The sequence below is a fragment of the Aspergillus pseudodeflectus genome (genome assembly GCF_044049435.1).
Source record: "Aspergillus pseudodeflectus strain CBS 756.74 chromosome Unknown BJX68scaffold_8, whole genome shotgun sequence".
NCBI classification, from domain to species: domain Eukaryota; kingdom Fungi; phylum Ascomycota; class Eurotiomycetes; order Eurotiales; family Aspergillaceae; genus Aspergillus; species Aspergillus pseudodeflectus.
Window position 1 is genome coordinate 790,352 of NW_027263784.1, and position 10,951 is coordinate 801,302.

Consider the following 10,951-nt stretch of genomic DNA (forward strand, 5'->3'; position numbering starts at 1 on the left):
ACATCTGCGGCGGTTGTTGGCTTGATTGAAGTTGTCCATCACTGAGCGGCTGATGGCCATTCGAATGCCGGTTTTCCTATTCTCCAGTCGAGCAACAGAATAATCAATCGGCTGCATTCTACATGGCTCGCAGAATTGTGGTTCGGCGACACTTGTTGTCACCAGAGCTATGGGTTCGGAATCGGCAGCTTCATACGGTGTCTTGAATCATGGCATGACCTCGGTTTCCCTGGGGCATATTTGGGTGAATATTTCACGAAAAGGTCTACTGTTTGGAACGAAGGTAAGTTGAATATGTTGGAAAACCAATCAATCAAGGACAATTACCATTGTAGTGTCAGTCCCACGAGAAGGTCAGCTTCTAAAGTCTTTTGAAGTATGGAAGCCTAGCCACGACTCGTAGTCTTAATCATTCTAGTTGACCCGACCATTCGCCAGTTGACGCGTTTTGATATACTCGATTGAATGTTGAAGCAATTTCTTGGAATTGAAGGTAGACAATTGATGCGCCGGCTTTAGCTGCTCATATGTTGTGTTGCTGAAATCATGTTCCGTACATCTGAATTATCGCGTCGGTCGTTGCTCGCTGGCGTATACCAACTGAGAGCTCAAGCCAGCCACTATCTGATTTCCGATACCGTCGCATGGCCGGGAATCGCGATGCGGGGGTGAGCGACAATCATGCAGCATCGGTAACACAAAAAGCGTAAGGTGGCGGGAAAAGACCACTCTAGGTCAGATGATACGTGCCATTAATAGCAAGAAATCGTAACATGATCCGAAGCTGCCTCCAGATGCGAGCCAAGATCCAGAGCTTTGGAGTTGGCGGACCGGGTTGGACTGCTGTTTGTGGAGGAGCGACACGAGGATTTGGGCTAAACTCAATTCAGACAAGAGATCCGCGTGCCTTATCGGGGTTTGTTCTTATCGGCGTTTTTGTGGCTGCAACTCGACGTTGATGCTGCAGCTATAAGAGCCATGAGGGATCCTCAAGTGAGGGGAAGGTTATTCACCATCTCTCATCCTTTCTCTCTGTTGATCTTCTTCGCCGAATCAGCATCAAGCCACAAACATGGTCCTCGACCGCCTCCAACAACTGACCCTCCAGGTCAGCGCCTCTTCACCCCCGCCGCATCCTCTGGATCCCCTCTCTACTTCTGAAATCGACACAGCCGTTGCTCTCGTCCGCAAGGAATATGGCAAGGTTAACTTCAACGCCGTCACGCTCTACGAGCCGCGCAAGGTGGAGATGATGGCCTGGCTGGCAGACCCTGAGAAAGCTCCTCGTCCGACCCGTGCTGCCGATGTCGTCGTAATCGCGCCTGGCGGCAAGATCTATGATGGCGTTGTGGACTTGGAAGCGAAGAAGGTCGTCGAATGGAACCACACGCCTGGTGTGCAGCCTTTGATCACTATGGAGGACTTGCAAGAAGTAGAATTTGTCGTTCGCAAGGACCCGAAAGTCATTGAACAATGCGGAATCCTCGGCATCCCAAAAGAGGACATGGACAAGGTATACTGTGATCGTGAGTCACACTATTAACCCATTTGATGTGGTCGGTCTAACGAGAATCTAGCGTGGACAATTGGATACGATGAGCGTTTTGGCGCCGATGTTCGCCTGCAGCAAGCTCTGATGTACTACCGCCCTCACGTCGATGATTCTCAATACACATACCCCCTGGACTTCTGCCCCATCTACAACGCGGAAACAAAGCAGATTATCCACATTGACATTCCTCCTGTGAGGCGCCCTCTCAGCAAAGCTGCTCCCAACAACTATCACGTCGAGTCCGTGGAAAAGGAGGGAGGCTACCGAACGAACCTGAAGCCAATCCACATCACACAGCCGGAGGGCGTCTCCTTTGAAATCAAGGGGCGCACGATTGAATGGCAAAACTGGAGCATCCACGTCGGTTTCAACTACCGTGAGGGTATTGTCCTCAACAACATCACCTACAACGACAAAGGCAACATCCGAGATGTTTTCTATCGTCTTTCTCTGGCTGAGATGGTTGTACCTTACGGGAACCCCGAGCATCCCCACCAGCGCAAGCACGCCTTTGATCTTGGTGAATATGGTGGTGGCTACATGACCAACAGTCTCTCCCTTGGCTGCGACTGCAAGGGCGCAATTCACTACATGGACGCAGCTTTCGTGAACCGCGCTGGCGCCAGCACCATCGTCAAGAACGCCATTTGTATCCACGAAGAAGACGCCGGTATCCTCTACAAGCACACCGACTTCCGTGACGAATCCACAATTGTCACTCGAGGCCGCAAGCTGATCATCTCACACATCTTCACCGCCGCCAACTACGAGTACTGTGTGTACTGGATCTTCCACCAGGACGGTACCGTCCAGCTCGACATCAAGCTTACTGGTATCCTAAACACCTACTCCATGAACCCAGGCGAGGACACCCACGGCTGGGGTACCGAGGTTTACCCCGGAGTCAACGCCCACAACCACCAGCATCTCTTCTGTCTTCGTGTCGACGCCAATGTCGACGGTCCCAACAACACCGTCTTCCAGGTCGATGCTGTTCGCGGCCCCGGTGAGGTTGGCAGCGCAGAGAACAAGTATGGTAACGCCTTCTACGCGAAGAAGACCAAGTTCACCACTCCGCGAGAAGCCATGTCCGACTACGACGGCTCTACCAGCCGCACCTGGGAAATTGCAAACACCAACAAACTCAACCCGTACAGCAAGAAGCCTGTCTCATATAAGCTTGTCAGCCGCGAGGTACCACCACTCCTTCCCAAGGAGGGCGGACTGGTCTGGAAGCGAGCTGGTTTCGCCAGACACGCCGTGCACGTTACAAACTGTAAGCCCATCCTCCACGTCCTTTAACTTAGAGATCTAACTTTAGTAAACAGACTCCGACGACCAAATTCATCCTGCCGGACGCCACGTCCCCCAGACCTCCGGCGAGCCCTCCCAGGGTCTTCCCATGTGGATCGAACAGGCCGGCCCCAACGCCTCAATCGACAACACCGACGTCGTCCTCTGGCACACATTCGGCCTCACCCACTTCCCTAGCCCCGAAGATTTCCCCATCATGCCTGCCGAGCCCATGACTGTCCTCCTACGACCGCGCAACTTCTTCACCCGTAACCCGGTCCTCGATGTACCTCCTAGCTTCGCGCGCACACCAAGCCAGGTTGCTGCTGGAACGAGTTCGTGCGGATGCAGCAAGAAAGGCGCTTCACCTGATGGATCAAGCGTCTATGTCTAGAGGGCTTGTTCTGATGACTTGATGATACTCACTTCTATGTTACGGCTATAATTTGCATGGCTTGTTCTCATTCTTGTATATAATGAAGTTGGGTTCGATATTTGCCAATAATAAGGAGTTTTATGTTCAAACTAGGGTTGGCCGAGAACGGATTGCCCTAACCGCCTTTTTTCATATAGCTAGATAGACCCGACAACCCCTACCCCTCTAGCCATCATCTCCATTTCCACCATCGCAATGCTCCTCACTTAGTTTGCACAAAATCCCTAACAACATGAGCGACCCCATCCCTCCGCACCTCCCAATCTCCCTCTCCCTCCCCCTCTGCCTGCCCAGTCTCCCTCAACAACGCCCTCAAAGCCACACGACGCTCCTCATCACACCTCGGCGGCATCCGCATATACGTATCTTCCTCATCAATCTCATCCCAGCCGTAGCAGCCATCAAAATAAAATCCCATATACCTCTCAGCCATAGGCCCCATCCGAATGTCTCCTTCGCGATCAAACGGCATTGAAGTCTTTGTGGGCGTCGCATCATACTCATCCGGCCCAAGACCCATCCGAAATCCCCTGAGATGGGGAAGCGATGTGCGGAATGTATCAAAGAAATGGTGCCATCGTTTCTCGTAGGAGTGGAAGTATGAATCTTCCATAATTTTCCCAATGAAATCTGTGTTTGTAGGCGGATATTCTCGTTGTTCCATTTCGCTCTTTGAGAATGGGACGTTGGATAGATAGTCCTCGTATATTCCTACGTCGTAGAGGATTGAGTATTCGTCTAGGTAGAGGGCTGTCAATGTTGAAGCGTGTGAGATTATCCAGGTGAGATGCGAGCCCACCGCGAAGGTGAATTTGTTCAAAACCAAGCGCTTGAGGCGCGGAAAGTGGACGTCTGTCAGGTCGAGATACGGTAAGAACCCAATACGCCGGTCACAGCTTAGAGTGAGGTGCTGGATAGAGGAAGATGGCTTGAGCCAGGTCATGTGGAAAGAGACGAAGAAGTCATGCAAGGCTTTAGAGTGGAGAGAGTATTCCGGAGCCGCGTGGTCCCGTTCCGCGACGAGATTCAAGCGGAGAGACTTGACGGTGTTAAGCACTGTAGCTATCATCGCGGCCAAGTCCTGGCAAGAAAATCTGATGCATTGCAGGTTCCAGATGCTGGCTTCCTCTATTGGGATCTTGAGAGCGGCGAGCCAGGAGAAGAACGATTTGAGTACTTGTTCGCGGTATTCTGACGTTTCAGGACATGCCACAAGGCTATTCCATCGGCGGCGAAGCAGTTTTGTCGAAGCGCAGGGTTGCGCTGCGGACGTTGGGGAAGTGTCCGAGGCTCTGGATTGCGCCTTTGAAGTCGGGAGTAAAGTCCTGTTCTGTTTCGTCGTTGGGGTCCTGTTCCGATTGGTCAGTCTTTTAGTAGTGCTAAGGTGCCAGGCTGAGCTTCATCACATATACATAATCTTCCTCGACTGTGTTGAGGTGTACTCGTTTGGGAAGTGCGCGCAATTCAGGGCTATCCAACATGTTCTTGATGCGTTCATAGCTGCGCTCATCCGGAAAGAGCCTGATTGTGCTGAAAAGCTGCTTGGTTGCTGGAGTTGACAGAAAGTAACATGTCTGCCGTAGGGATTTCAGGCTTGGTTTATCGGCGAAAGACACAATGTGCGCGAGAAGCTCAAGATGGAGGGTCGAGATACTCGCCATATTCGCATAGGTGTGATTGGTCGTTCGTTGTTTACGGTCGAAGAAAATGCTTAGGAAAGAGGGGGCTCAAAGGAACAAAGAGTAGCCGCATTAATATAAGTTGGATCTCCAGATCCATGCTCTTCGATGGCTCACTAGGGCTGATCTGGGGATAGCCTCAACGCGGCTCCGCTTGGCGAGCGCCTGCCACTGTAGGCTCCTGCAAGAACCGGAGTGGTTTGCCCGCGCTCGGTAGAGAAAACAGAAGTGTGAAACCATATTTTGACAATGCCTTAACACGCGCATTACCTATCTTATATCTAGTTGTTTGGCGTCGGCCCTATATGCCTTCGGTTTCGCTCGTGCAGATTCCCAGCGCCAATGGTGCGCAGATTCAGAGATTAAGATCGTGCCCAGAATAGAGATACCAAGTCCTAGGACTGTTATACAGATTTGACAACATAGCTTAGCATAAATGAACACTGTTCCTGCAGAACAATAGTATGCACTCACCTGTAAGGGAAAGCTTCGCCATCGACCTGACCAAAGCGTTTCTCCCGGCCAAAGCTCGCGAACAAGGTTCTCTATCCTGTAGAGCGAATCGAGAGATTTCCAGTCACGGTTGTGCTCGCCTGCTTGGAGTTGTCTCAGGCATGCAATTCGCTCATTTGCCCCAATCTCTGTAATCTCTATAGCTCCAGAGAGAGGTGAGTTGGATCTTGTCACGAGCAGTGATCGGCTAAGGTGGCCTATGGTCAATCTCAGGAGCTTATTGGTAACTGGCTGAACAAAAGGTGTACATCGAGATTTTGCAAATTATGAGAAGCCTGTTGGTAGGTTATCAAATTCCAAATCGCGGTAGCGAGAGCGACGTCTGTCGCAGCATTCATGAGCAGCTCTCGGTGTGATGGGTCGAGCCCGCCGGGTCTCTGCTGCGACTGAGGATTGCAGTCCAGATCAAGAACCAAGCTGCGAAGGAGCCCGAACCGGCCCAGTGCTCAATACATGGCGCATTCGACTGCGCTTCCCGCAGAACGCTTGATCTGAACTCGCAACTCTTCCAAATCGGGACAGAGATCTGCTAATTTATTAATCGCCTGGATGCCCAAGTACGGGTACTTGTAGCCGTAATAATGTTCAGCGCCTTTGCAATTACGGACAGCTGGGCTTGGCTGGATAGCAAGCCCTCTTAGTGACTTCCCATGCCTATTAAGGAGGCGATAAAGAGAAAGACACTCCTTAACCTCGTACTTGGAGAAACTTCGGTGGATGAAACGATTGTACTGCTTCAATGGCTTGGTCATCATCTTCGAAGGGGCAACTGAACTGAGTCTCGTATCGAAGCCAGCAAAGAGGCGCTCAAGAAATTTGAAACTTGGAGCGATATCCTTCAGCAAAGCGGGTTTCCAGCTGAAAGTTATGGATAGCGATCGAAGGCACGAGAGCTCGAGATAATTGGACAAGTGGCATACAACGCTTTCCGCGCAATGTATTCGGGTCTGATATGATGGAAAGCGATATGAGGAGAGTTTGTAGTTTTCGTTGAGCAGGGTAGTTGTAGGAGTTTCCACCGCTTCTTGAGGCTCTTTATGACGTGCGCACTATTGGGGTCGCTGAAAATTATCAGATGTTTCAAACTTGGAGATTTTGCAAGGACCGGGACAAATTCACCTAGCTGGGGGGCTTCTTGAGACTTTCTTGTGACATTCCAAGGATAGTGTAGTGCGAGGGCCTGAAGGTTTGAGAAACGAATCATATCCAGCAACAAGGGAGCTTCATAGGGCCCAGCTACTTCATCAATGCTCAAGAGTTGATCTGCCCAGAGGTTCAGGCGACAGTCGAGGTGATGCTTCCTGACCACCCCAATGAGTACCTCAGAGAAACTGCCAGGCACATAATAATTAAGTTCCGCAAGAGGTTCCATACTGGCGAGCAGAGTGGCCATAGGCTCCCAGTCTAAAACCTCCATTTCAGCGGCAAACTCGTATAAATGGGGCCCGAAGATAGGGCCTGAAGGTTCGCTCAAACACCACTCAAGGAATGATTTGTTTGCTGCATCAGCACAATGTTCTTTGAACTTGAAAGCCAGACTATCAATCCCTCGAGGGATCTTTAGTGGTGGACCGAGGGTGGATCGCGAATGATAGCAAACAATGTCGAGTTTCCGAGCATATCTTAGATACTGTCTACCCAGGCCAAGAGGAATGAGCTGCGCAACACTGTGTTGGAGGCTACTCGGTATTGCTGGATCCCAGTGGCCGGCAAGATGGCCATAAAGAAATGGCGCTATAATGGAATGAACTCGTCTATTGGTTCGGCTCAAGGAAGAAAGATCCTGAAACGATTCTCTTGGCTCTCTTCGCAGCTATTGGCAACGGTGCAGTTAGCAAACGGCTCCAATGAAGGACATAATAAACAGGATGTAGTGCTGAAAAACGTAATAAAAGACCAATCTCGTGGATGACTTCGAAAGGAAGTCTCTCCATGGCCAAAGAGGAACGTCCTGAAAATGTAGAGAAGCCTATTGGAAACGAGAGTGTGCGTCTATGAAAAAGTCTACCAGGAAAGAAAGGCAGAGAACTAATAAGGATCTCAAGAGGAGGAGAGGAAGGTCCCAGGGGAAAGAGAAGGAGGGAAAGAGGTAGTGAGAAAAGACATCAGGCTGTTTTGTGTTGTTGAGGTAAGAGACCTCGAGGGCCGGGAGATCTCCTGTAACTTATCAATCAGCAGACACATTCTTCCCTCGGTCACCTGGATAAAGGCTGCTGCCCCATCAACTTTCTTTCCCCACGCAGCTTTAGTGAAGCCCACTTTGACTGCCTATGCAGCAGGCCGTAGAGCATCATGACCAAGAATTGACATACGGGTGAGGCGACAAGTTACTTGTCGAAGCGTTGACGGTTACTTGGATCATTTAACTAGAGGCGACGAAGGTAGCAACAAGTTACTGCCCAACTCAGTGAGAGCAAATTCCAACATGTTGCTGCCTATGGTGATCTATCGGGAGTAGAATAGACCCGAGGCACGGGGGAAAATAAACGAGAACCTTCATATAAGACCCGATAACGCCGTAGAACAAAATCATATTCCAGCCGAGAACGGAAATAGAAGATGTAGAAGATGCAACACCATACACCCTCCCGTTGAAAACACCTTCCAAAACTAAACGATGATGAAAGCATAGATTCCAGGAGGAAAACGTAGAAACCTCGGCAGCCGAGTCACTTCCTCGCATGGATGGTTTGCAAGGAAAAGGAGAAAAAAAAGCACCAAATCAGCTCAACCAGGCATCCTGAAGACCGCATGCTATGTACATCCGTCAAGTCGTATCAGCGCGTCATATCGATTGCCATGGCCGAAATCCGTGAAAAGATGGCATATAGAGGTTGCGTAAAGAAGCCGGAGATGACTGTCGTTGAATGACCGGCAGGCCCATACCTTAATAAATGGAAAAAGAGGTCGACTTTACGATTTCGTCATCTGGAAATGTCCTAGGACTCCACCTGTATTTCCGGGCGTCAGCGCACCGGGAGTGTGGTGTTGAGGGGTCTGGGCGCCAGCATTGGGGGTACTAGGCGTACCGGCGGCAGAGTATATTGTGGCGCCATTGAGATTTGGTGTTTGATGTGGGTTCATGTGGTATGTCAAAGCCGGCATCTGGCCATTCAAGCCCCATATTTGCCCAGAATACTTTGACTCGTCGATCTTTCCGTTGAACACCAATTGGCGCATTTTCCAGTAGATTTCTCCTGTCACAAGGGAGTCAGAACCAGCCTGGTGGGCGATACCAACTCGTTTTACTCCAAGTTCGTCCGCGATGTCTTGAAGTCCGGATTTCTGGCCAAGATTCTGGAGGATCTGGGCAGCGGCTGGTGTCAGTGGGGAGCCGTTGACGGCTTGGTTGCGTCCTGCGTGTTTCATCAAATACTTAATGTCGTATAATGAAGGGAAAAAGATGTTGAGCAGCTTATGGAATTCCTCCTCGTTTTCCGGGAGCGCTTCGCAAAGCATAATCTTCATCAAGTACCCAAAGTCGTAGCCAGAGTGGAAAGAGACCCAGTGAACGTCATCCAGCAACACAAGCCCGGAGCTTATGAGTAGTGCTCCAAACTCGAGGGGGTCGATACCGTTCTTTTCATGCGCGTTAAAATCGATTCCCGCTTTCGCCAGCATTGTTGTTGATTCTTGTGCGTACATGTCCTCCTCTAATGAGAACCGGAAATTGAACTGCCATGTGCAGGGCGCAGGTACGAGACCGTTCCCTAGTGGTTGTCCGTTGGCGTCGGTAGCATCCGGTGGGGGAACTTCGCCTTTTGATGAAAAGAGAGTAATCCCGAGTTGGATCATCTTCAATAGGTCGACATTACAGCGTAAGGTTTGGTAGTGGTAGTCTGCTTTATTCGTGAACGCTCCGATCGGGCGTGCGACAATACCAGGGAACTCCGTGTCCTACAAACGTCAGCAACCACCATGTGATAAACCACAGCATTGAGGCTATCCAAAAGCTTACCATGCTGATATAGGGATATTTCTCAACCAGCGATCTTAACACGGCCATCTCTTGAGCAAGGTTGTGTTTCCACACGTCGCGTATCCGCGTCTTCACTCCACCTGCCTTCCCCTCAAGCGTAAATCTCCCATCGTGCGCCTGGTGTAATTGCTGTTGCTGCATCTGTGCTCCTCTGGCAAACCCCATCTGGGCCGCATGGCTCGCGAGGCCGGTGCCACCACCATCTGCAGCGCCTCCGAAACCCGCAACGGACATCCCGTTGCCGACACCGGCGGCGCCAGTTAATGTGAAAGGGTTGATATTCGTGTTCGGGTTACCGGTTGCGAACCCGGGGTGGCCGCCAAGGGAGGGCGGCGGAAGAGCTGTGTTGCTAGACTGGGCGTGAGGGTGGTGCTGTGGTTGTTGCTGTTGCTGAAGGTGAGTTTGTTGGAGGTGCGAATAGGGACCGGTTAGGCCAGCAGGCCCGTATCTGCCGACTGGAGGGGGCATTATGGTATTGAGTGCGACTCGGAGGGCAGCTCATGCATTTGAAGGTGGGTTGGTGTCTTCGGAGATGATGAAAGGTGAGGCAACTTGGCAAGCTGGCTCACTGGGTCTTTTTCGTGGTTTCGATTCTGCCGCTTTGTTGAATGGAAAAGGGAAGGCGGAGAGAATCAGCTCGGTTGCTTCGGGGTTAGTGCTGCCAAGCCTCCGGATGGTTCTCCAGCTTCGAAGTGACAACTTCAACTCCCACGGAGAGAGATTGATTCCAGTGCTATCTCCTACCATTGTGTTCGCTTCACGGTGGAACTCCGTCGTCAAATCTCTTACCGTCGCTCCTTATCATCAATCGACCACTCTCTTCCCCAACGACGCAATCACCCGTCGACATCATGCCTGCTCACAACCCCACCGGTTTCGACGTCAACGAGTTCAAGGCCGCCGCTCACCCTCGGTCGGTCTACGCTAAGAGGTCCCCTTGGACCCGATAGTATGCCTCTCAACCGGTCGATATTTTCAATTCTCAGAAGCTGACAATTTCCGCAGTGAGGCGTGGCGATACACCGGCCCCTTCAGCCGATTCAACCGATTCAAGCGTATCTTCCCGGGCTTCGGCATCGCCAGCGTTGCTTTCGCGGGCTACTGCGCCTACGAGGCTGCTTTCCTCAAGGACGACCACCACCACGGTGATAACCACCACTGAGCGTTTTCCGACCGTTGAAGACAACTGTGAAGGAAATGCCCTCTAGAGCAGGAACGGATAGATCGTGACCAGAACGAAAGGATACCCCCGGATTTCTTGCCGGAAGAGATTCGATTTCGATTCTAAGAGCGGACAGTCGAGCCGTGGATGATGAATATGCTGGGGATTTGTGCTATACTATAGAAGGGGTTTGACTCTTGCCAGGACACTCCGTCTCTGGTTATGGGGAAGTGCCCTAGTTCTACAAACGGCGCTTGGGTTTGATTTCAGTGTACATAGCATTGTTATTTGGTGTAACAAAACTACCATTTCCATTTGTGCGACGTATGCAAGTCCA

The 10,951-nt window shown here is 51.0% G+C and overlaps 5 protein-coding genes across 5 annotated transcripts; 2 read left to right on the forward strand and 3 right to left on the reverse strand.

The window, feature by feature from the left end:
- The first annotated feature begins 966 nt into the window (after positions 1 to 966).
- On the forward strand, positions 967 to 3,301 carry BJX68DRAFT_230619 (peroxisomal copper amine oxidase). Its single transcript, XM_071039226.1, has 3 exons — positions 967 to 1,526; positions 1,578 to 2,828; positions 2,881 to 3,301. Exons 1-3 carry the CDS (start codon positions 1,073 to 1,075, stop codon positions 3,237 to 3,239), a joined length of 2,064 nt encoding a protein of 687 aa, XP_070902526.1. The 5' UTR covers positions 967 to 1,072; the 3' UTR covers positions 3,240 to 3,301.
- A 182-nt stretch (positions 3,302 to 3,483) lies between these two features.
- Positions 3,484 to 4,350, reverse strand: BJX68DRAFT_263849 (uncharacterized protein; the record flags this gene model as incomplete). The annotated part of the gene is made up of 1 exon (XM_071044791.1): positions 3,484 to 4,350. One exon carries the CDS (start codon positions 4,348 to 4,350, stop codon positions 3,484 to 3,486), a length of 867 nt encoding a protein of 288 aa, XP_070902527.1.
- Positions 4,351 to 4,498: 148 nt separating this feature from the next.
- On the reverse strand, positions 4,499 to 4,942 carry BJX68DRAFT_263850 (uncharacterized protein; the record flags this gene model as incomplete). The annotated part of the gene is made up of 2 exons (XM_071044792.1): positions 4,499 to 4,630; positions 4,694 to 4,942. The coding sequence occupies 2 exons, from the start codon at positions 4,940 to 4,942 to the stop codon at positions 4,499 to 4,501; spliced, it is 381 nt and encodes a 126-aa protein (XP_070902528.1).
- Positions 4,943 to 8,386: 3,444 nt separating this feature from the next.
- BJX68DRAFT_253495 (CCR4-NOT core DEDD family RNase subunit POP2) lies at positions 8,387 to 9,920 on the reverse strand (the record flags this gene model as incomplete). The annotated part of the gene is made up of 2 exons (XM_071042725.1): positions 8,387 to 9,370; positions 9,432 to 9,920. The coding sequence occupies 2 exons, from the start codon at positions 9,918 to 9,920 to the stop codon at positions 8,387 to 8,389; spliced, it is 1,473 nt and encodes a 490-aa protein (XP_070902529.1).
- Positions 9,921 to 10,151: 231 nt separating this feature from the next.
- Positions 10,152 to 10,929, forward strand: BJX68DRAFT_230625 (NADH dehydrogenase [ubiquinone] 1 beta subcomplex subunit 3). Its single transcript, XM_071039227.1, has 2 exons — positions 10,152 to 10,401; positions 10,458 to 10,929. The coding sequence occupies exons 1-2, from the start codon at positions 10,304 to 10,306 to the stop codon at positions 10,612 to 10,614; spliced, it is 255 nt and encodes an 84-aa protein (XP_070902530.1). The 5' UTR covers positions 10,152 to 10,303; the 3' UTR covers positions 10,615 to 10,929.
- Positions 10,930 to 10,951: the final 22 nt, after the last annotated feature.